General features: G+C 39.8%; 1 protein-coding gene and 1 long non-coding RNA gene across 8 annotated transcripts in view; both read right to left on the reverse strand.

Moving 5' to 3' along the window:
* Positions 1–26226, reverse strand: part of LOC130911332 (RING finger and transmembrane domain-containing protein 2-like) — a 96882-nt gene that overhangs the window by 68004 nt on the left and 2652 nt on the right. For 5 of the 7 annotated variants that reach the window (XR_009062012.1, XR_009062013.1, XM_057829213.1 and 2 more), the window contains exons 3-6: positions 13192–13700; positions 3793–3869; positions 3631–3731; positions 3239–3392 (exon numbers count right to left, since the gene is read on the reverse strand). Coding sequence is in view for 5 of the 7 variants with exons in the window: in XM_057829213.1 (XP_057685196.1) it covers positions 3239–3392; positions 3631–3731; positions 3793–3869; positions 13192–13700 (841 nt within the window). In the remaining 2 variants the exon portion in view is untranslated. The remainder of the gene's footprint in view (positions 1–3238; positions 3393–3630; positions 3732–3792; positions 3870–13191; positions 13701–26226) is intronic. The other 2 variants (XM_057829216.1, XM_057829215.1) reach the window with 2 other exon arrangements.
* On the reverse strand, positions 1164–1821 carry LOC130911335 (uncharacterized). The gene is made up of 3 exons (XR_009062014.1): positions 1543–1821; positions 1356–1456; positions 1164–1261 (listed from the first exon to the last, which is right to left on the reverse strand). It is a non-coding gene; the product is annotated as an uncharacterized LOC130911335 (long non-coding RNA).

Here is a 26226-nt window from a genome sequence, read left to right on the forward strand (position 1 = left end):
TTCGTTTTAATCAAATGTGTTATATTATTTTAACTAGTAGGTCACCATTGTTGATGATGTCGCATGGCGGTGAGGTCACATTGGTACGCTGCGGGACTTCCACAGTGTGATTTTTTGAACTACATACACTGCTGGCCAAAAGTATTGGCAGCCCTTCAATTCTGTCAGGTAATGCTCAATTTCTCCCAGAAAATGATTGCAATTACAAATACTTTGGTTGTAAAATCTTCATTTATTTTGCTTGCAATGAAAAAAAACACAAAAGAGAATGTAAAAAAATCAAATCATTCTCATTTTACACAAAACTCCAAAAATGGGTCGGACAAATGTTTCGGCACCCTTAGAAAAAATAACTGCGAACAACCGCTTCCACTATCCATCAAGGAGTTTCTCACAATGATCTGCTGGAATTTTAGACCATTATTCTTTGGCCAACTGCTCCAGGTCTCTGAGATTTGAAGGGTGCCATTTTCAGATCTCTCCACAGGTGTTCTATGGGATTCAGGTCTGGACTAATTGCTGGCCACTTTCAAAGTCTCCAGTGCGTTCTCTCAAACCATTTTCTAGTGCTTTTTGGGTCATTGTCCCACTGGAAAACCCATGACCTCTGAGAGATACACAGCTTTCTCACACTCGGCCCTACAATATCCTGCATAATTAGTTGGTAGTTTTCAGACTTCATAACGCCATTCACACGGTCAAGCAGTGCAGTGCCAGAGGTAGCAGAGCAACCCCAAAACATCAGGGAACCTCCGCCATGTTTGACTGTGGGGACCGTGTTTTTGTTTTTTTTTTCTCCTGTAAACTGCCTCTCCCAAAAAGCTCTACTTTTTTGTCTCATATGACCAGAGAACATTCTTCCCAAAACGTTTTTGGCTTTCTCAGGTAAGATTTTGCAAACTTCCAGCTTGGCTTTTTTGTGTCTCTGGGTCAGGAGTGGGGTCTTCCTGGGTATCCTACCATAGAGTCATTCAGACGCCGACGATAGTACGGGTTGAAACTGTTGTACCCTCGAACTGCGGGACAGCTTGAACTTGTTTGGATGTTAGTCGAGGTTCTTTCTCCACCATCCGCACGATCTTCGTTGAAATCTCTCGTCAATTTTCCTTTTCCAAGTTAGCCACAGTGCCATGGACTTTACACTTTACTGATGACACTGCGCACGGTAGACACAGGAACATTCAGGTCTTTTGGAGATGGACTTGTCGCCTTGAGATTGCCCAGACATCCTCACAATTTTGCTTCTCAAGTCCTCAGACAGCTGAATGTGATACACACAAGGACACAGGACAGCGGTTGAGTCAACTTTAGTCCATTTCAACTGGCTGCAAGTGTGATTTAGTTATTGCCACCACCTGTTATGTGCCACAGGTAACAGGTTTGACCAAATCCTTGCAGAAGAAGGGTTTTTTGGGCCACTTATAGAGTCTTGTGCCTTCGTGTGAGCAATGCATCCCTACACATCGAAATGGCATGACAAATCTAGCGAGTAAAACCCAGAAAATATTTGCAATATTTGGTGGGGATAGCGTGGTGTTATACTTTCGTATTGGAGTGCTGGCGAGGTCTTGGGGAAATGAAGTCATCAGGTAGCAGCTGGCAGCGAGGCGCGTCCCTTGTTACTATGGTGTTGCTATGGCAGTAACTCAAAAACTACATGGTCAATTAAAAAAAATGTTTGGTAATTTGAGTTTTGGGACACACATGATTCATTCGGGCCAATTTAACTGAGTAAAACGCTCATCCGAAAAGCTCTTCAGCTGCCCTTTAACACATTTTTGCATTTGGCCGCTCCCTACTTGAGTTTGAGTCACGGCCTATTCATTTGGGAGTCTCCCGGGTCCTTTCCTGTTCTGTAACCCAAAATCAACAGCAAGTGACCCATGAAAATGCCCCAAAATCGACAGGAATTAACTAAAAATCAACAGGTGATGACCTAAAATGGCCCAAAATGACCTTGTTGCCTGGCATTGGCTGGCACTGACGGCCATAGAAGTGGAAGGGTCTCGTTTGAAGTGGGAGGGGTTCAGTCGCCGCCACCCCCCCCAAGTTCAAATGGATTGGATACCTACTAGTGATAAACTGACAGCAGAGGGATGAAGATAGCTTGTTTTTCTGTTCATTAATAGTTTTGTAGAATATCCTACAATGATTTCCTGACCAATGTGTAAATAATCGTTGTATCACCATATCGTGAGATCATCGTTATCGTGAGCTTTGTATCGCAAATCCTATCAGGATAAGGAGAGATCAGCAGAACCAAGAGGTTTCCGCTCCTACTCAGCAAAGAAACTGAAGTCACTTTTCATGTTCTACACGTTATTAAATTATATATTCTATAATATGTTTATATTAATTGATTGAATTGAACACATTTTTTCATACAACAAAGAAAAGGTATTTCACAGTTTTCTACATTTAAAATAAAAATCACCTCTATAAGAGTTTAACAGTATCTTTCAAATGCTGCGAGAAAAAAAGCCATTGTTTTTTTCTGATGTACTGAAACCGCACCGAACTGTAACCTCCGTATTGAGGTACATACTGAACCGTGACTCTTGTGTAATGTCACACTATAGATATATTTTTCAATTTACAGGTAGGTATCTGAATCTTCTATCTTTGCTGTAGTTGTTTTGATTAAAAAACATCACACCAGGTTCATGGATACGTCATTCGAGAAAATTTTAGGGCAAGAGACTATTTTTGGTAAGAAATTATCGTGTTTAAGTTAATTATTATATTGTAGCATCTACAAGGACAACGCCAACTTGATGATGATAATACACACACAGCAGGATAATAGTACATTATTTTCAATCAATTGTACCCACCTGGACGCCACGAACTGTACGTCAAAAAAATTACCCGAGAGTTAAAATGACACTCACCACGCTAAATGCTAATGCTAACGAGAATGTGAATGCTACGCTAACCCTCCTAGCTACCTAGCCAATCATCATCTGGTTTGCAACGCCATTCAATCCTCAGTAACGGCATTGGAAATATAGGAAAAGTAATCAATTAGGTTACTCACTATTTTAAAAAAATAACGCCGTTAGAAAGGTCGTTATACTCTAACACATAGGGAAAAAAAAAAAATTAAAAGGCAGGAAAAATTAGGGCAGCGACGAGGTTTCATCCAATAATGTTTAAAGTTTAAGATGTAAAGTGTCTTTCAATTCTTCATTCTTTGCCCTTTTTGATTGAATTAAAAAATATGAGTCCGAATTCTCACCCTAGACTTGAAAGCCAAGAAGATGCCAGGTAGAAGGAGGACGAAGCATTTCAGTCCAACGGTGACGAACTTGAGAACAAAGTCGTTGATGCCCACCGCCCACATTAGGTCGAAGAAGTCAAAACCGTTGAGGTTGGGCTTGGAAAACATGAGGCTAGATGAAACCAGAAAAAGAGGACATTTGCACACCGTCTTTACGTCTGCGATGATGACACAAGCAGCAGCTCATGGTGTGACAAAAACAAGTGAGAAAAACAAAAAATACTCACAAGACAAAAACCAGACGGGCACTCTGCCAAAAGAAACGACATAAAATGGCTGACATAATAGAAAACAAGTAAAATGAAATCATGAATTTGCTGACCCAAGGAGATGCTGGGAAAATTCTCTACCTTTTATGCAGCTCCTCTTGGCGGAAGGCGTAGTAAATATATGCCACATTCCCAGAAAGGAAGAGTGCAAGCCAAAGGGCCATTAGCACCGAGCGCTCCTCCTAAAACACACGCAAGGATTATGAGATAAGACCAAAAAATGAAATAAAAAAGGAAACTTACCCGCAGCGACACCTGATGCTTGAAGGTGGCGTTGGCGTAGGTGAAGGTGCTGGCCAACCCAACGCAAACTGCAATACCTGCAGCACAAATAGCGAGCGGGGCATAAAGGAGAGCAAGGGTATTGTTAAAAAAGTTTGAAATCCTTTGAGATACAGCAATGTGTTTTCGAAGAAGTCCTAATCAGTGTTGTTAATAACTGTGTTTTCAGTAGTGACTCGTGAATAATCTAATTAATTACTTTTCTCATCTTTGCAATGCCATTACCGTTACTGAGGATGTAAAGGCGTGCGTTACTACGTTGGTTGAATGACGCAAGAAATGTCTGAGAGACAGAGAAAGCAGAGCGGGAGAGGGGAGGAGGGGACGAGAGTTGTGACGCCGTTGCAAACGCAATGCTAGGTGGCTCCAATAACAGCTGACTGTAGCCGATAGCCTACAAACTACACCAACATGATGCTACGGTAGATATCACATGTGTATAGAACTAGATGTGAAATGGCAGACTCTGCGGCGTTAGCAAATTAATAGAACTAGATGCGAATTGATACGACTCATCGGCGTTAGTAAACAGCCGCCATCATTGAGTAGTAGACTTCTCAGGAAGGCTTTACTGTGGAGAATCTTCCTGGCGAGCCTAAGTAACTTTTAATCTAAGTTGCTCCAAAATCGGCAAAATCTGGACTTGAATCTATCTTTAAATTATGAAACGGTTTTAAAACTTTCACATATCGAAAGTAGACAGAAGGGAACGAAAGCAATAACGGGTTGATTCAGAACATTAAATGACTTCCAAACAAGCAAAGGTTATCGCAATCTAGTTATCGCAATATCAGCAATACCCCTGTGTCAAGTTTACGGTAAAGAATTGGGCTACGGCCAATTGACCCAAAAACTTTTTGAACTTTACATAGTGTGTCCTATGTTTTTTCTTTTTTTTTTTCTGTTTTTTTTTTTGGGGGGGGGTGTAAAAAAAAGTAATTCAACATTAAACCCTAACAACTAGTGATGCACGATAATACATTTTTCAACCGATACCGATAACCGATAATTTCCTCCTCACTCCTACCGATAACCGATAATGTCAAGCTGATAATTCTATTAAAAGATTTATGTAAAATTTTAAACAAAAGAAAATATTACTCTGCAAAAATATAATTTATTGCTTTTTTTTCTCCAACATAAAATATGAACAAGTCGTCAATTCCAACATCTAAATAATGACATTGTCTGACATTGTGTAATGGTAAACTTTTGGCAACAATTACTTACAGAGTAAATACCTAAGTTGCACAAAAATGCCTTTAAAAGTAAGCCATTCCTAACATAACATTAATACACTGCAAAACACACTTCCTTAAAACTAGTCAGTTTTAAGTGTAAATCTATTGGAAATAAGTGAAATTATCTGCCAGCACTTCATGTGTATTTCTCTCAGATTTCTTGGAAGAAAAATAGCTCGCTGAAAATAATCTCAACAGCCTTATTTTAAGCAATACATTATTATACTTAATCCTAAAAAAAACTTGGAAGAAGAAAAGATTTTGAATATTTGTGGCTACAGAATATTATTGTTATTTCATTACAACAGGAATGTGCATATTTAAATTATTAAGTGTTAATAAGTGCCAATAAATTTAGATTATCTACTGTGACTGTAATTGAGCAGACAAATAAGTTAAATTAATTTGAAAAGTGATTGCTAATGTTATATGCTTTGTTGCACACTGTGAAAATGATTAACTCAAAAGAGCAAGATGTCATGTACCCATTCTGCAGCGCTTTGTTTACATTTGCGGCACTCACGAGTCGCGACATTCGCTTTACAGCAGCTAAACTGATAAACGGCAGTACTATTTGGATGCAGTTGGAGCGCGCATCTCCGTGCGAGTTGTTTTGTGCCTGAGTTTTGTTAAGCCGAAAATAAAGGCGGCATTACAAAGTCATCTGACCGCTCGTCATTTTACATACTGAATGTATTATTGACAGGCTGACTTCGTTTTCTCCATGTTTAAATTATCATCTAAACACTGTGCCGTCATGATAAGCTTGCTTACTGGACATCACTTTTCCAAATGTAGTGGTGAAAATGTGATTGGCATGTTTTTCATGAAGAATGGTGGTCATATAAATTGCATTATTTTTTTATCCAGGGCTTTGGCTCTCGGGTCATTTCGGTAAAAAAAAAAAATCGTGTCTCGTCTCGGCGGCGGCTACGTTTGTACCGGATAATCCGCCCGCACCGGCCAGTTTGCCGCGGCGTATTCGGGGCCTGGCTCTGCTCACACGCCGTGAGGGAACGCTCGAGAAACCGGGGTGTTCGCCGGAGGTCCTGAAGCCGGGGAACCGGGCTCTGCCCGCCTCGCCATCGGCGGCCTGCCCAACCGGCCAGAGCGGCGGGCTCCGTCGGAAGACGGCTACTTGCCGACTATCGGTCTCCAGTCGTGCCGGTGTTTAGCCTTAGATGCGAGTTTACCACCCGCCTTGGGCTGCTTTCCCAAACAACCCGACTCTGAATCGTCACAAGCCCCTAGTTTAACTTAGTGTTTACAATAGCTTTAGCATTCCCGCTAGCAGCAGCAGCCTGGCATTCGTTCCAAAAATCTTTGTGATGCAGTTTTAAATGGATGCTGGGTTAGTGATTTTGAATGAGGACGCTTTCTTTCGGCCTCTTGGAACTTCTGCGGTACATGTTTCGCAAATGGCGAGAGCGTCGTTTTTTTAGTAACAGCCGCCATAATATTCAACTATTTCTTGGCGTGTAACTCCGCCTCCTCAACCCCTCCTCCCTCAGGGGCTTCAGAGAGGGGAGGGGTTGAGGAGGCGGCGTGCTGAATTCTTCGGTTGTGCACATTTGGAGGCTAAATCAAGTATATAATTATCGGATTACATTATCGGTTGAATTTTTTATTATCTGGATTATCTGTGTGACGTCATAATTGCCATTATCGGCCGATAATTATCGGCCACCGATATTATCGTGTATCTTTACTAACAACACTGGTCCTAATGTAAGCACAAATAATATAATACCGGGTTCCTACAAGATCATTTTAAAGAAAACTTAATACCTATTTCACAGCCATATCGACAAAAATTAACACAAATTCCCAGATTTTGTTTTTCTATTTCTCGAATGTGGAATGTGTGCAGGATGTAAGAATGCAGCATATTGAATCGGGAGGCTTGCAGCAATAGCAGCTAGCTGGCTGGGGTTAGCTGCTGTCACTTAGCTTAAATTAGCAGCTTGCTGGCTTTAGCTTCTGTCTTTTCAGGTTCGAGAGCAGCTGGCTAACTTAAACAGGCAGACTGAAAAACGGCTGCAATGGAGGGAGATTGTTTCTTTTCTCTCATGGTGGTTATGTGCTTGTAGGGTTGGGCATTGTGCATCGATGGGACCTGGTTCTAACACTCCGATGCTCCCGGAACAGTTTGAATTTTAAAATTTCGATTCCACGTTTCGATGCCCTGGCCGCCGAGCATAAAAAAATTAATGCCGAAAACCACGAAAAAGAAGCCACAAGAAGCGCGTGTTTGTGCATTGCAACTTGATTACAACCATTGACACGGTGCAGCGGCGCTCAAAAGTTTGGTTAAATTTTACAAAAAACAAAAAACAAAAAAAAAACAGTCAGCTCAGTGCAACATTTGCAACACAACAATATCATCCAAAGGTGGCTGCACAACTAATATGCTTAAACACCTCCGGCTTCATGGAATACAAGTGCCGAGTGCCAGGTGCATAGCTGAGTGCTGCGTCGCCAGAACCAGGTAAGTAGAACCCGGATTAAGCAGATGATGGATGGATGGATGGATGGATGGATGGATGGATGGATGGATGGATGGATGGATGGATGGATGGATGGATGGATGGATGGATGGATGGATGGACGGAATAGTACGAGAATAAGTCGTATTTTAGATACTAGATGCTAAATGACAGTCTCGGTGGCATTAGAACACGAATAGAGAACTAGATGTGAAATGACAGACTTGCCAGCGTTAGTAAACAGACGCCATCTTAAAGCAGTAGACGCCTCCGTTAAAATCAACAGTATTACAAGATCTTCAAATTATAATAGAAGAATTTATACTAATTAGGGCTGTCAAAATTATTGCGTTAACGGGCGGTAATTAATTTTTTTAATTAATCACGTTAAAAAATTTGACGCAATTAACGCACATGTCCCGCTCAGATAGATTTAAATGACAGTAGAGTGAAATGCCCACTTGTTAATTGTGTTTTATGGAGTTTTGCCGCTCTCTGCTGGCGCTTGGGTGCGACTGATTTTATAGGGTTCAGCACCCATGAGCATTGTGTAAGTAATTATTGACATCAACAATGGCGGGCTACTAGTTTATTTTTTGATTGAAAATTTTACAAATTTTATTAAAACGAAAACATTAAGAGGGGTTTTAATATATAATTTATATAACTTGTACTAACATTTATCTTTTAAGAACTATAAGTCTTTCTATCCATGGCTCGCTTTAACAGAATGTTAATAATGTTAATGCCATCTTGTTGTTTTATTGTTATAATAAACAAATACAGTCCTTATGTTGAATGTATATATCCATCTTGTGTCTTATCTTTCCATTCCAACAATTTATTTTACAGAATATATATATAATTTACAGAAAAATATAGCATATTTTATAGATGGTTTGAATTGCGATTAATTGCGATTAATTAATTTTTAAGGTGTAATTAACTCGATTAAAAATTTTAATCGTTTGACAGCCTTAATACTAATGCTTCATTGTAGCTCCCAGCTAAGGTACCTGTACGGCAAAACAATATGTGTAAATTAGGGCTGTCAAACGATTACAATTTTTAATCGAGTTAATTAAAGCTTAAAAATTAATCGTAATTAATCGCAATTCAAACCGTCTATAAAATATGCCATATTTTTCTGTAAATTATTGTTGGAATGGCAAGATAAGACACAAGATGGATATATACATTCAACATACGATACATAAGTATTGTATTTGTTTAGTATAACAATAAATCAACAAGATGGAATTAACATTATTAACATTCTCTTAAAGCGATCCATGGATAGAAAGACTTGTAGTTCTTAAAAGACAAATCTTAGTACAAGTTATAGAAATTTTATATTAAAACCCCTCTTAATGTTGTCGTTTTATTAAAATTTGTAAAATTTTCAATCAAAAAATAAACTAGTAGCTCGCCATTGTTGATCTCAATAATTACACCATGCTCACTCATGGTACTAACCCATAAAATCAGTTGGACCCAAGCGCCAGCAGAGGGAGCCAAACACCAAAAAACATGTAACAAGCGGACATTACACTGTACTGTCATTTTAGTCTGTTTGAGGGAGGCATGTGCGTTAATTGCATCAAATATTTTAACGTGATTAATTTAAAAAATTAATTACCGCCCGTTAACGCGATAATTTTGACAGCCCTAGTGTAAATGTTTTCTCTGTGAGCTTTTGAAAAATTTTTGTGAAAGTGCGCTCCTGTGGAAACTTCATCACATTCAAGTTTAAAGATTGATATTTATATACAAGTTAAAAATAGCCCTGTGACAAGTTCATAAATTTTATATTGTGTTAATAAATAATGATAATAAAAATAATAATAAAATAATGATAAATCAGAATTAATTTTAAATTTATATAATTCAAAAAAATCATTGAGAAGTTAAGACATTAATATAAACTAATAAGTTTTTAAACTATAATTGTTTTTTTACCCTACCTCTTAAAAGAATCGGAATCTAGAAGCGTTCAGAACCGGAATCGAAACGTGGAATCGGAATCGTTCAATTTCAATACAACACAATATTAGGTGAAATGTTTTGTTTTCTCATGAATATTTATAGTTGCTTTTTACATTAAAAAATGTTTCATCCTATTACTTGATTAATCGTTGGAATTTTCAGTAGAATACTCGATTACTAAAATATTCGATAGCTACAGCCCTAATAATGGTGTAAAAGGGGTGATACTAAGATCATTCCAATTACATGGAGGTTTGAACATACAGTATATGATATGTAACACATTCCTTTATTGATTGTGCAATTGTGGCAGGGTTCCCCCCAGAAACCTGCAAAGCCCGGTGGTACAGAAGCCCACAATTTTAAATAAAAAATAAAAATGTTAACGCAGAAGTTCAGAATTTTTGACGTTAGGCTTAAAGCCTAGATCTTGAGTCCGAACCCGGCCCGGCCCGACCCAACCCACATTTAGGGCCGGGTCGGGCACAAAATGTCAAACATTTACGTTCGGGTCGGACTTCTTCTCTCTCGCTAACTTTTTTAATAAATACATATAAGTATACTAAAACGATGTATGGATGTTAAACTAAGGAATACTTGTTATTAAATAAATACATTGGATAAAACAGAGAGAAGGCGCTGTGGTAATCCCAAACATGAGCCGCTGCAGAGCCAGTGCATTGTTTGCGCACATGAACGCCGTGGCCCCGCCGTCTTTTTAATGTTCCCCTCCTGCTCTGGCGCTCTCCACGAGTCTGCAACTATGCATACCGGTATTTCCTTTTCGAATTTCAATATGGAACAGCAAGATAGGTGAAAAGCAAACCAACGACGGGGGTATTGAAAAGGCAAGAATCCACCGGTAGGAGTGGGGTGTGGAGAGGATTGAAATTGATAGTGGAAGATGTTGCAGAAAACTGTCGGCTTTGCCGAATGCAACAAATGTGGCGCTTTGCTCTAGTACGAGAGCAGGAAGAGTAGCACCTCGATGCTGAGCAGGCATTTTAAAAACTGTACTGGCCTAAAAGATGATACTAGTCAAATGTCTTTATTATCATTTGTTTCGAGGGCCGCACCTCTTCGTGCTAAGCAGGACATCGTGGAGTTCGTGGTGTTCCTTAAAATGTTCTTATTTTGTTTCAGTGCTCCTTAAGGCAGGTTGTTCTGTTGTGTGTTCTGATGCGAGTCATTAAAATAAAGAATGTTATTGAAAAGTATTTTAGTTTAATAGTTTTAGTTAATTTTAGCTGCTGTTCCTCTCCTTGTCAGAGAGGCGCGTCCATGTGAGCACAATATCCCACAATGAAATATATTTAACAAACCTTTCCAGCATTATTTCGTTGTGCAAATGCATTTATAATGATCATAAAAATACAGTATGTAGACTATTTAAACTTGCCTTTTTTTCTGCCAACTCAAAGAAATTAAAATAAATGTCTGTTGCTGCATTTTGCCAAGGAAATGACGCATGAACTATCCACCTGATAGAACAGACAACCACACACACAAATATAAAAGATATAAATGTTTATGGAATATGCATCTTATAGTCTTGTTTAACTGGGAGAATTTGTTACAAAAGGCTTTAATTTGTTATCATTATCCACAGGCATAGTCACGATGTGATCACACAAAACACAAACATTTTCCAAGCAGTGCTCTGTCCAGGTTTGACTGACACGTCGCATCCCCGCATTTCCTCCTTCTCCTCCTGGGTCCTCCCAAATAAAACATAACATTTTGTTTATTTTTTTCGGGCTACAAATAAAACGTAAAATTGCGGGTTTTTTCGGGCTCGGGCCTGCAAGTTAATTGCCAGGGCTCGGGCCTGGTCGGGCTTTATTACACGCTGGCCGGGCCAGGTTAGATTTTTTTAGGCCCGATCTAGGCTCCAGTTAGGCTCAATCCTCGAGTTAGCGGAGGTTTAATTAGTCGGTGGAGTTGATTTCAACAAATTCCGTGCAGTTTCTTATTAGTTTCAGAGCTCTGGAGTGGCTAAGCTAGTGCGAGTCATTGGTCCCATCTTAGAATTTCAATAAAAAAACGATATTAACAGATCCAACACAGTCAAATAAATTCAAAATGCAGATCATTGTTCCAAATATATGATAATACCCATGCGGCCAAAACAATGTCACACCAAACTGCCGTAATTCATTTTATTCTGCAGGACTCATTTTTTTTAACTATGTAAAATGACCACATTAGAGAGGAGTGATTGGCCACTCCTGCTCATCCTCCATTCGAGGAAGGTGGGAAGTTGGACTTAACCCACTCGAATATTACCAGTTGCGGCCACAAAGCGTTCCGACTGAATGAAAACAGCAAGATTTTTGATCGCGACAAGTTTTCTTTTGTTTTATCTTGGCCATCAAAAGACATTTTGACCTCCAGCAAACCTGCCTTCTCATAAGCAATCAAATAGTGGAGGAAAAACGACGGCTAAGGTAAATAGCACACACTGTAAAGAACTGCCTTCTCCAGTTCTACTATTGACGGTCTACTTTTCGAAGGGCAGCACCATTTTGTCAAGTGACGTCAGAGTGAAGCGACTCGTGAAGTCGGGGTATTTCTTTTTTTTCCGACTTCACAACTAGGGCCTGCCAGTTCGAGTAGTGTTCCCATGAAATCTTTCCTGGTCGAAGGTTGGAAAACTACGACCTCCCACTTTCCTCAAATGCAGCATCAGTCTACTCAGTCTTGACTAAAGTATGGCAGCATGGTGGAATGTGAATTTAGAGGCTGTGGAAACAGACTGAAGAAATGGGCAAATGATAGTTTTCACAAAATCTCTTTGAAAAACAAGGAACAATATAAACTGGTTACTTGCCGCTGGCTACAAAATAAACACACCTGTGGAAAAAAATATCACTCCGCTCTGCAGCCTGTCCCCTGTATAGCTGCTGGATTACAAATCTTGTTGTTCATACTACAATTACTGACATGCAATGCAAGTTTTAATACCTTTATCCTGAAAACATAGCCAATACTATTGATTACATTGGTCATCAATGATTCTCATATGTTGTGTTTTTATTGGCATGCTAAAATGGGACCATTGACTCGCGCAAGCTTACCCAGTTTACCCTGAAACTAACAAATAACTGACAAACTGCATTGATTTTGTTGAAATGAACTCCACCGACTAAATAAGCCCCCGCTAACTCGAAGATTAAGCCTAATGTCAAAAATTCTGAACTTCCCCTTGAAGCCGGCGGGAAGTTTTATATGATTTGTCTTACAAGTCATATACTGCATTAACAATCCTTAACCGTAGAATCTTAGAAAAGGCAGTCTTGAAATACAGTTTCAATAAAATGCAATTTAGTGTAATGGCAGATTTTAGACAAGATTATATGTAAGTATAATATACATATCAACCGTAACATATCATGATTGTGCTTTCAAACGTGTTACAAGACACAGTTAAAATATGCATACTTTCTATACTGTTTTGTAGCACTGTTTTACCCATGTTTCGGGGTGGGGGCTAGAAAAGCCTGGTGGCCCACTAGGCTCATAAAGTACTGGGGGAAACCCAGGGTGGGTTCCTGAAATGTTTTTCAGGCGAAATCAAAATGAAATTTAATCTGAAATACAGAAGAAAAAACTTTTAGACAAAATCCTTTGTGTATGAGTGCAATTACCAAGCTTATGCTGGAAGCAGACTTTGGCCAGCAGGATAAGGATGAAAGGGAAACCCCTCTGCAGCCACGAGACTACTGCCTTCAGCTCGGAGAGGGCAGGAGCCGGTGCAGACGGGTCTTCTTGGCCCACCTCTTCCCTGGGGCCATGATGGTGCCTCTCCGAGGTGGCCGCTGCCGCCTGCTGGAGAAGAGAGGAAGTCCTGTGCTGCGGCGGCGGGTGATGGAAGTTGTGGTGATGGTGGGGCGGACGAGGCAGGAACACTCCAACCTCGGGGCGACGGGGGCCTCCTTCTTCCCGGGATAACGTAGTCATTTGGATGAAGACATCAGGATGCGAGCCCAGCACTAAACTCGCCGCCTGGAACTGGGCAGAAGAGACGGCACCAGACGGAACGCCCACCAGGCCCGAAAAGATCTGCTGGGGCGACGTGGGCGAGTCGGGTTTTAAGCAATCGAACACGCCGCCTTCGTCCAGACTGCTCTCTGATTCCACAGTTTGGCTACGGCTCCTAAATGGGAAAATGGAATATCCTATTCAGAAACTGATATACAGAAACTATTTATTTGAATTTTTTTTTTTAATCTTTTTTTTTTTTTTTTTTTTTTTTTTTTTTTTTTTTTTTTAACAGTCCACAGGAAAGTCCAGATTGCATGAGACCAGATGGAATAACGAAACATTCTCAATCACAAAGTTAACTTTAAAAAAAAAAATAATAATAATAATACTCTATGGACACGCATACTGCCTTTGCTCAGCCACATAGTCCCACGCCGTCCAATTCAAAAGTTCACAAACTCTTCCTAAGCCCTCACCTCGGTTGTCAGATCTAGTTTGTTAATAAGTTAGTCAAAAAGCACATCGTTTGAAGCTTGTCAAATGTTTACTTTTCGTGTAAGGATGAAAAAGAATGATGATTATAGTCCCACATTGTAAAAAATGCATTCCCAAATAAAAAAATCCATGACACCACAAAACCATCTTTAATTTCACATGATGTGCATGTATGTATGTCTGGTATGTATGAATGAAACATCGCGTATTGAACTTTTGGCTGACACAACGAAAGACAACGTCTAATTGGTTTACATTTTGCCTGCTTCGGCGAAAGCGTAGCAGTGAAAACCCAGTGTTTTCTCGTGTGTGTTTGAGGAAACACCCACGATGGCAACCGTCCGGACGTTATGTGACATCACGCGAAATGGGTCAATTCAACTTTTTTTTCCCCACCCTAACGGGCATATTACACAAGAAGCATGTTTATTTCATATTACACACGGTATTTTATGCTCATGAATGAAATGAACTGCTTGGATGTGTGTGGAAGCAATCAATTCAATTCAATTCAATTTTATTTGTATAGCCCTCAATCACAACAAATGTCTCAAAGGACTTTACAGAGGCAATATGATACACAATTAGAAATGAAGCAACAAAGATGAATAGATACAGTTCAAGTCCTGGGTATCCCCTATCCTTAAGACCCTCCATGCCGGCAAGGAAAAACTCCAAAAACTCCAGAGTCAATTGGGAGAAAAATGAGAAACCTCGGGGAGTACCACAGTCAGGAGAGATCCACTCCCAGGACGGATAGACAGGAACCCCAGAACTGCTAATGGGAATTAGCAAGCGAAGTTACAGTCTGTAAAAATGCAGTGGAGTAAAGGAGCAAGAAGAGGTCCATCTAGCCAGATGAGACGGGGGTAGCAGCGAGGACGTCTATCCAGCCAGGGGTCCGGACAGTCAGGAGGCTGCAGCTGAAAAATAGCCCCTCCCCAGAGGGGAGTCCCCAGAGGGGAGAGGGGAAAGGGGACACCGGGTGACTAGTGATGACACCGGGTGACTAGTGATGAATCGAGATATTTATTCAACTTTTTGAATCCCACGCCATGAAAATGAGTGGCCAGAGTCCAGGGTTGAAGAACAAGGCGGATTTGAAATCCGAGAATGAGGTCATCTTCACTATATAGCCATACTATTGTAAGGAGAAGGATTCAGCTCATTTTGAGGATTAATTTGTTTATTTGCTCATTGTTTATTTTTTGTGTCAAACCAGCCCAATGTGCTGCACGCTTTTGTTGCTACACCAGGGAGAGTGGTGTGAGTCTTTTTGGCTTTTCAAAAGATACTGTTAACTGAGAAGAATCGGCAAAACAAGACGATCGAGGGACAGACGAGGAAGTGAGGAAGCTACGTGTTTTATATTACGTCAAATACTGGGATCATGGCATGCGTTTTAATAAGGAGGTGGCTTGTATTTTGTGGGTGACAATGCTTGCCGTCGGCCAGTGAAGCCGGGCGTGCTCATATTCATCAGCCGGCGACCATGGTGTGTGACAAGCCGGCCAATTTGTCCGCCGAGAAGGAGCCATCTTCGGCGTTCATTTCTCGGCGACGAGCACTACTGTGGGACTGCTGGCCGGGGCCGCAGCACGGGAATGACAAACTGTAATAGTCCGCTGAAAGTTGCTCGCCGCAGGAGGCTGGCCGATCGGTGAAGGCAATTACTTCCGTTGCCATGTGTGAAATGAGTCGAGGTAATTTTGTGTGATTTTTCGCGTTCGAAAGGCGAAAAAGAGACTTCGAAGAGCTGCTCAGGTCAGGTTAGCATGTAGACTAGCTCTCATGCCTCCTGTTTTGTTTACGCTCTTTCCTCTGTCTCCGAGTCCGGCAGGGAAATGACAGGAGCTGGACTAACTCCAGTGGCATAAAATACCGTTCGGGAGGTTTAAGAAGTCGGCAGTATTGACGATTATGCAGTAATTTAGCCATGTCGTACTGAATAAACACATTTTTTATATTTCCTATTCCATTTAGCACAAGACTTATTTGTCATGACCATACCATTTATATGGCAATCAGGGAAAAAATACTTAGATACATGAATATCCTGAAAAAATATTGGGAGTAGAGAGATAAAAACAATGATGACATTTTGTGTTGCAAATGCAGTCTGCTCTAGTCGTCAGCCTCGTGTTTGTTGTCTCTGTTGCCTTTTTCTCGCTCTGAATCTTCCTCCTCCTCCAAATACGACTCAAACATATATGGCTGTATGCCACATAGGTCCTCTGGATCGACAATATAGTTAGAAAAATCCACACTTGAACCAAGATCGCTGAAAAACGCTTCCTCTCCATTGGGCTCAGTGCTAAATCTGCTAAAATCGCTTATTGACTGATGTCTTCACAAAGATGGAGGTGCCAGAGCGCTATAATGAAAGAAGCTAAACAGCAAATTTTAAGACTCATTTCTCATCAGTTGTGCTTTGCCAAATTGTTGTAATTAGTTGAATCGTCTCGACATATGATTTTGATTCCAATAATAATGCTCTTTAAGATTTTTTTGTCATGTCATATGCACTTTAACCCTGACCTGAATTGCCAATTTAAAATCATCTCGATTCGAAAGCAGACTTAAAACTTAACACTGCCTTGACTTAAACCCCTCATCAGTGGCGGACTTAGCAATTTTGGGGCCTAAGGCGAACTCTTCATATGTTCCTTTAACACAAAAGAAGCAGGAAAGAGGAAACGCAGCCTCAAAGGCCCCTAATTCAATTCTTTATTAAGAAATGTTCACATATCCAAAAATGCATATTCTAACTGAGGAAAAAGTTAGGACACCCTACCACCTAATAGCTAGTGTTACCCCCTTTGGCTGAAATAACTTCAGTGAGACACTTTTAGTAGCCATCTACCAGTCTTTGACATCGGTCTGAAGAAAGTTTGCCCCACTCCAAGAGATGTTTGATGGGTTTCCAGTGGCGGACTTAGCAATTTTGGGGCGTAAGGCGAACACTGCCAGGGGCCCTCTTCATATGTTCCTTTAACACAAAAGAAGCAGGAAACACAGCCTCAAAGGCCCCTATCAATATACAACCTTTCACTAGATTAATACAAAAAGAACAGGAGCGAGGAAATATAGTTTCGACGGACTTCCATGATAAAATTGAATCTCAGTTAAAATTTAAATTTAAATTATTTTTCTTTGGTATTTTTTGTTTCATCACTGTTTTTTGTAACTGAGGAAACATTTGTTTTAATAACCATTTTAAATATATAATTATTTATTCAAGGAATGTGTGTCCCACAACATACATGCTTACTGTTTTACTGTTACTATAACATTTTTTAATCGCAGTAGAAGAAAGTAGAGATGTCCCCATACAGAAGTTTTGACTTCTGATCGATACATATATTTTTAGACCATTGGAAATAATTCAACCAGTATTACATACAGTACAACATTATTATTTTGGTTTACAAAACGAATTGCAACAAACCTTCCCAACCAAGTTATAAAGCTACATTCAATAAATATATAATTATAGTTCAAAATCAAAAGCCATAATTGAATTCAAGTTTTATAACGGTAAATGACGAATTATATCTTTTTTAAGAAAGTGCTGCTACCTCCTAAAGGGAGGCTCTGTTTCTGTCCTCTTGGTCAGCCGTAATAGCTAGCTTTATTGCTAGATTCTACTCTGGAGGAAATACTAACAGTACAGATTTGCAGCTCTGTTACCTGCAACCATGTAATTGTGAATATGCCAAATATTCTAAATAAATAAAATAATTGTGGCTTAAGTTTTACCATTGATCTTTAAGATTATTTTATTAAGCCTTTAATGGCTTATTACCTAATGTTAATGGGTAGTGTAAAATCAGAAAATGTTTTTAAGAATCTTGAAGCCAAAATTTCCTCCAATTCTGCAACTCCTGTTCACTTTAATTCAATGTCGCTGCTAGCCTGTTACACCAGACTCACCGCTGTTCCAGCTATTGAGTCTGGCCGCCATTCAGCGGATAAAATTTTCAGGGCGGAGCAAACCACAGCAAACAGACAGCGGAGTGGACCAATCAGCGACGGGCAAGGTGACGTTATTAAAGCGACGAGGGACTTGTGCGCGGATGTAAACATTCGAGTTGAGCGGAGTTTATTCAACATGGTTAGCGCGAGACAGACTGTTGTCAATGACTTGTGTTGATGTGTTTTTGGTCATTTAAAATTCTCGGCTCTCCTGTTCGCCATCTGTGTTGTTATGGAGACGACTTCCGACGCGGAAGAGTGACGTTGCTCGTTACGGACACGTCACGCAAATTAACAAATCTGATTGGACGGTTGATTTTGTGCTTGCTCGAGAGGCCGTTAATGGGCTGGGTCCCAGACTAATCTCACAGTGTTTGAAAAATACAGGGAGAACAGTCTGGCCGTGCCAGGCAACGTCGCTGCTGTCATCTTACAGTAACAACACTTGATTAGTTTGAAGTCAAAGTTTACTAACATACAGTACAAGAAATAATAATAAACCACTGTTATTAGTAAAACAATCTGTCTGGCAGTTGTAATGAGTTTTCTCACATTGATGATACAGCATGGTAGTATGTTTATGAAACCGTGTGGTAGATTTTCATACACAAATAAATATGTTAAAAAAGGTTTTCCCATCAATGACTTAACTTCTGAGTGTTGCCGCCACATTAAAAATACAACCAACCCACAATACTGAATGACACATGTTCCGGTAATCTGGCGTTTTCTTGATAAAGTGCTCCTTTTACGAATGTAAATGCAGTCAATACTTAAGATCTCTTTTTATGGGCTTACATGCAGTTTCCACTCAATATAATTCTTGTTGTACATTAAACTTTGCAAATCCTTAGGAACAGCGTCACACCAATGTGCGTATGATTCCATCATGTGAAACCAAATAAGCACGCCTCAAATGGAATTTGATTTCAACCACCATTGACTTGCGCTAGTTTAGCCACTCCGGAGCCCTGAAACTAACAAATAACATGCAAACTGCACAGAATTTGTTCAAATCAACTCCAACGACTAATTAAACCCCAGCTAACTCAACGATTAAGCCTAATGTAAAGAATTCTGAACTTCCCCTTTAAAATAACGACCATTGAATATGGCCATTAAAATGTTGTCTATAAAAGTTTTAGAGCGATAAAACAAACAACAAAAATGAATGAGATGAACAAGAATCATTCAAAGTATTTCATAATGGGTCCAAATTATTTTTCGAACAGATCATGTGACTATAGCACCTTAGAGACAGCCGTTTGCTTTGTTTAGCCAAAACTACAGCTGAAGAGGCAAGATGGATATTTAGAATTTCTTTAAACCTAAGCTTTCAAAACGTTCAACAACAACTGAGCTTGAACCGAGGATTGAGCACGAGCAGTATCAAAAAGTCCTGGCTGTCTTGGTACCTGTTGTGCTGTAATTCCAAGTGGTGCTTGAATTGGATGCTTTTAGCTTCGACAGTCTTTTTGAGCCAGCGCAAAGTCCGCAGCGCACGGAGATATTTTTGTCATCTTTACTGGACAAGAATGTGAAGTAATGGCTGTGTTTCCAGTGTGCAAATGCAGCCGTTTGTAGTATATCTCCTGCCTATTTCATTGCATCTTGGCGAGGTAGCAAGGCTATGTTTTGGCCGCAAACTCCCAGTGCTCATGGCTCACGCATCATGGTAATACACGTGACCCGTTTTTTTTCCATCCCCGATTAGAAAATGTGACATGTGATGTCACTCCCATGACTACAGTATTCTTCATTCTACATACATTATGGGGCAATAACAAAATAGTAACCCACAGGCATCAAGGAAAGTAACTTTAATCAGATTACTGATTAAGAAAAATGAACACGTTAGATTGCTCTTTACTGAAAGAAAGCAATCAGATTACAGTTACGCATTACTCACATAACGCGTTACTAACAACACTGCTTTTATACTACCGTTAAAGGGGAACTCCGGATTTTTTGACATCAGGCTTAATCATCGAGTTAGGGGGGGTTAATTAGTCAGTGGAGTAGATTTCAAAATATTACGTAGCGTTTGTTAGTCTTTTATTATTTTTCAGGGCTATGCTAATGCAAGTCAATGTGCCCAATTAGCATACCAATAAAAAAAACATGCACGCAACAGAATCACCGATGACGCATGCAATCAGTAGTGTTGGCTATGTTTTCAGGATAAAGTTATTAAAACTTACCATTGCATGTCTATAACTGCAGTATGAAGAGCAACATTAGTAATTCAGTTGCTTTGCAGAGAACAAGCGCCGCGCACTCAGGGCGGAGGGATATCACGTTGGTCTTTTCACCGCAGTTTTTTTTTTTTTTTTTTTTTTTTTTTTGTGGCAACGACGCAACTTCCCGACACGAGTTTTCATGAACTCAATATATCGCTGCATAGTGACGATGAAAAAGCATTTCGATGCATAAGTGAACACGGAGACTTTTTACCACTTATCAACAAAGGTGTTCTAGAAAACTTTTTTCTTCGTTGACAAGATCAACTGAAAGAAAAAAACAAGGCCAGCAGGCCCAAATGGACAGCTATCAATGAGGTAAGTGAATTCCTGCATGCCTTATTTTGCCGCTGGACGAATATTCGTAATGGTCTCATAATAAAACTACCTATGGTATACTCTAAGCTTCATTCTACTTCAGGTAAGCAGCTATATCATCTCAACTGTAATGCATTGTGAGCGTAAAAGCATGATGTCATTACCAAAAGCAGTAGCTGTATGGCAATTATTTACGAGAATGTGCCTAAATCATCACGGGATATGTCAAAAATGAAAAACATTATAAAACCCTGACATAGGCAAATGTGTTGAACATAACTTCAAGTATCATTTCATGTATTACAAGTGCCGGTGATGGGCACCTTTGAGCACTTGAAGTTACGTAACTTGCAGACTATAAGTCTCTTCTTTTTCCCCTCATTTTGAATCCTGCTGCTTGTAGTCAAGTGCTGCTTATTTGTTGGGTATATTTAAAATGTATATTGCTAAATAATCTAGAGTTCTGTAACTTTTTATTATATACTGTTGATCTACAACATGATGATTTTGGAACTTTCTTGTTGAATCACCCTCTATTATGGTTTTGTTTTAGGCAACTCTGATTGGTAGCATATAGGGTTGTTCTTGAGTGGGCGTTGAAAGGCGAACATCTGGGAAGAGGCCAGCGACGTGTTCTTCCATCGTGTGTCGTCTCCTGCATCCGTGAGAAGTACCCTTCTGTCAGTGAGAACTACAATGGTTTTAGGGAAGCTGAAGATGCTATGCAATTTTTCTAAGTACGACTTACCTACATACCTTTTCATACCATTTCCTCCATACCCAGAAACTTTTTATCTTTTAAACCTTCACATTTCACAAATTATACAATATGTGTGTTTTTTTTTATTGTCGTTCATTCAAAAATATCTACATTAGAAAATATCTATTAAAAAAAAAAAGGAAAATGTCTGCCTACTTGTTTTTTAAAGCGACTGACGTTGTAAAATAACTTTTTCTTTGTCAGGCCTTTCGATGTTTACAATGTTCGGTGGAATCGTAGTTGGAGGCTTGAAATAGAAGTCTGGCTCAGCAAACTTTAATGATGAATCCTGCCGTCTTTCCAGGACACGCTTCCACCAAATTCTCTCTGAATGTCTGCGTTGTTGCCTCGTAACAGCTCCGGGCAACCCATCTTTTTGTTTGCTTTGGAAACTCCGAGCTGTATTTCAAAGTGCCTAATAGAGTAAATTTGATAGAGATATGTACACGATAAGAAAGGTAGAGTGCAATTGTAATGGGACAAATGTTGACAGATTTCAATTTGGTCCATGACGTATGAGTAAGCCTACCATCAGCGTTCCTCTGTTGCTGGCGCCCGACATTTTCATTGTGGTCCATAACAGACATCAGTGTCCTTGCCTTCATGGAGTTATAGACAAAGTGGAGCCTCTTTTGGGTGTACTTCAGCATCGCACTGTGGTATACCTCCAGGTCACCTACAGACCACAATAAAAAGTAGCTTGTGAGATATGTCATGATATACGCCAGTGTTATAGACACAACCGCACCACGGAATAAGGCAAACCCAAGTATCAGAAAAAAATAAATAATGCAGTATTTTCATGTTCAGCCAAAAAATACAGGAGACCAAAAAGATTCAATCGATCTGGTGTCCTGATGAGGCAACAACTTAGTCAAAAATTTGCTCCTGTCGATCATCATTGTGTACTTTTGTTTTAAACAAAACTAAAATTGCATTTATATTATGTATGTGTGATGGACTAGGGATGTCAATGGCAGAGGATAACATTTTCTACTGCAATAAAATAAATGTTTGGAAAATTGCTTTTAATTCAATCAGAAATCAAGTGAGCTATTAGTGTTGTAAATAGTGTAGTAGTGTGTAAAAGGTCTAGTCCTTCAGTGTTTCGGAATGTCAATCTATCTCTCATAGTTGAAGAGGCTAAACAAACAGGATGCATGTCTAGAGGTGTGACAATATATAGAAAAGATGTTATATAGCGATAGTCTGTAGCCCAAAAGGTTATCGATATACTCCCACCAAAAAGTGATATATATATTTAAAACACTAGAAGTGCAGGGGGATTGTGTTTTTGGCTATAAAGAAAGACCAGAAAGTCATTAGATGACCACTATACCAAACTCAGGTGGATAGGTACAATTAACATCTGAATGTTTGCAAATGCAGGACTACCTTGGCTTTGTCAAACAACAGACCACTCAAACAAGCAATCAAGCAGAGGGGTCGCTGCCTGAGTGTGAAGGGGGGGGGGGGGGGCACTCTTTATAGTTGCGAATAGCATTTGAATATTTGCAAATGCAGGACTCCCTTAGCTGCAGTTTCCTACTTACGTACGTCAGTGCCCTGAGAAATTCTGTGGCCAAGAGCTGGTGGAAATGATCCTGATTGAAGTCCACCCATTTGACTGAGATGGAGAGGAGATCAACCTTCAGCTGTGTTGGGACTTTGAGCTGTTTTTTTCTATCTTCCTAATTTTGTCAAAAAGCGCACAATTCAATCACATTAGACAACCATACTGAGCAGTTAACAAACACTAAAACATAATTATCAGGACATAAAGCTATAGGGATTTGTAGCGTAAAATAGAGGAAGTAAGTAAGTAGAGAGTAAATGAGAGGTGGTGTTGTAACTTTGCACCTCAATTCACATACAGGAATATGTAAAAATGTTGTCTGCTTGATTTTCTGACAAAGCCAAGGTAGCCCTGCATTTGCAAATATTTAAGATGCTTGCTAGTGTGAATGTGAATGCCAAATGAGGACCTCAATGCTCAAAAAAATATTCTGATTAGAGTTAGAAACAACAGTGATTTGTATCAACTGATCCACCTCTGCCCTGGCCAGTGTTCAAAAGGTGTCACTGTTTAGAAATATAAAATAAAGAAAATCTTTTATTAGATGAGTGTCTATGTTTGCTCAATGGCTGCCATTGACGGCGCTAGACATGCAATTCATTTTGAGTGGACTGGGCATTGAGCACAGTCAATGGCACTGAAACCAGAGCATGTCATTTACAGGTCATTTCTTGTTCATTTTAGGGCATTTTACAGGTTACTTCCTGTTGCATTGGAGTTGCTTCCTAACTGTTTGGGGACATTTTTGAGTGGTCAGTAAGCATAAATCAACAGGAAGTGACCTGTTAAAAGGAAGTTATCGAAAATAAACTGGAAATGATGTGAAATGCCCCAGATCGAGCTCATTGGGAGCCATATACAGTATTTGATACACTGCAAATGGGTTTATCAAATACTTGTTCTCCCCACTGTACGTCCAATCCATTTGAAGTGGAAAGTTGGCTGGCAGTGAATAACTATCCACTGCCATCCCTCCCTCTTCGAACTAATTGGATCTCTAGTAGAGGTCCAATCAGTTTCTCTGTTTATTTATTTTTTTGTTGAATATCCTAGAAGCATTTCCTGACCGATTTATCGATAATTGCTGTATTGTTTGTGAGATCCTCTTTATCATAAGTCTTGTATCGCAAATCGTATCGTATCGTGAGGCACCCAGAGGTTCCCAACCCTAATATCGTGTGGCAATTATTACTAGATGATCACTTACTCGTGATGATTGTTGAATTGTCCTCGGCTGGCCTGATGTTGATGTGGTATCCTTCACTGGCGTGGACTGTGGTACAGCAGATCTTACCTATATTTCATTATCACAAAAGAAAGTATGAACAAATGCTTGGCTTAGTAAGGCCTATCATACAAAAGAGAGAGCTGCTCGCTTTGTTTTTTTTTCATGTCATTTCAGGCATTTACATTAATATTTACAAATACAGTTCTGCTTTTACGCAAACGACAAAATTTTAAATAAATGCCTGAATGGGAATGGGACAAAGAAAACTACTTACTATAGGTAGGGTGACAATATTTAGATTTCCAAAAAAAGGGGAAACTCGACCCGGCCTCGAGTAACTCAAATTATAATATTTATACACTACACAAAAAGAATGTGCCAAAATCCTCATGTGATAGAGCGCAAGTATATAGGTTACAGAACTCTAGCTTGGACACATTTTCAATTCACCCAACAAATAAGCAACACTGGACTATAAGCAGCAGGATTTAAAATGAGGGGAAAACATAGCGGATTATAGTCCGCAAATTACGCAACTTCAAGTTTTTAAATCAAGTGTTCAAGGGGGCCACTTGTAATTCAAGAAATAATACTTGAAGTTATGTTCAACACATTTGCGTATGTCCGAGTTTTATTAGGCTCGAGCGTATGACGTGGCACTCGCGAGGTTTCCGCCGCTATCGCCATTGTGGAAGATAAACTGAGGCATTTCAACACAGGTCGCTCTTTAAAAATGGTTGGAAATTATTGTGCGGTAAAGAATTGCAACAACCGATCGAATAGAAAAAGAAGAATGTACAGCTCGACGGAACACCATTGAGTTTCTTCCGGATCCCTACATGGAGAAAAGGCGAGGGAAAGCTCATATCTGAACTTACCAAACGTCGAAGAATGGCATGGGTGGCCTCGATCAGAAGGAAGGGCATAACGTTTGATTCTCCAGTTACACACTGAGTTTGCTCTATGCACTTCCACTCCGGTAAGTTAATTTCGTTTGTTTACGCAAATTTCAGTAACTTTACAGCCTGTTGTTAGCTATTGCTACAGCTAAACAACTAGCATGCATACATGTGCATTGTCTTCATAAGACATAATTCATGTCGTTGCTAAATGAAAAAGCTGTAATATTTTGACGTGAGAGAGTGGCAAAGAATTTGTACACAGGCTACATTTTATGCAGCAAAAGTTTTGTACATCCGTGGTCACAGACTAATGTAAACACACATTGCCTACCTTTGCTAGAAAGATGGTGTTGCCGTTTGCTATGGTCATAAAGTGAAGATCCTGCACCCATCCGCAGCAAAACTGTTCGTAGCTTTGTAGCGATTTGTAGTTTCGGAATTGCTGATGAGTATAGTAACATATACCAAACACTAAATACAGCATGATGTCCATTTCGCGTAGTGGTGGAAGCTTGTCGACATCTTTATTCCATTTGTGTTCGGCTTGCTCGTGAGGGTCAACATTGTTCACATCCTTAAAATTGCTCACATATCTGTCCTTCGCCGTGGTAACAAGTTTGTCTCTGCATCGAACTGGCAAGTATTCCTTACTTTTTTCCATCTTTGGTTGGTTTAAATGTCCCGTGATGCTTCCGCAATGGTTGCGTTGTCGCAAATCTCGCATGATCCCGTGCTGCTGTGACGTAAACCCTCGAGCCTAATAAAGAGAAAGTAGAACGCAGACAGAAAAAGCAGCAGCATCGACATGAATTTAGAAAACCTCTCGGGACGCGCGAGGACATGACAGGGCAAAAGATCACCCTACGAAGTTACGAACGGCACAACATAAACCAATTACGAACCATTTGTAAACCGAACCCAACCCAAATTGGAATAATTTACTGCATTTGGGATGGTTATATGAAAGTTAATCGTTGTTTCCTACTTAAAAACACGAACCATAAATATGCCCGATGTTTGTTACAAGTAGCTCGCTTTTGGCGTGCATGTACACCAACACCTAGTAGAAGTGTATATGCGATATATTTCCATACATGAATTTTTTTTTTTTTTTTTTACCTGTTTATCAGAAGATCTTGAAGCTGTTTGGGCAGTCGAAGGCACAGCATTTGATTTCAGGAGAGAATAGCCACAAAATGTTTTC

The sequence above is a fragment of the Corythoichthys intestinalis genome, unplaced genomic scaffold (genome assembly GCF_030265065.1).
Source record: "Corythoichthys intestinalis isolate RoL2023-P3 unplaced genomic scaffold, ASM3026506v1 HiC_scaffold_28, whole genome shotgun sequence".
Classification (NCBI taxonomy): domain Eukaryota; kingdom Metazoa; phylum Chordata; class Actinopteri; order Syngnathiformes; family Syngnathidae; genus Corythoichthys; species Corythoichthys intestinalis.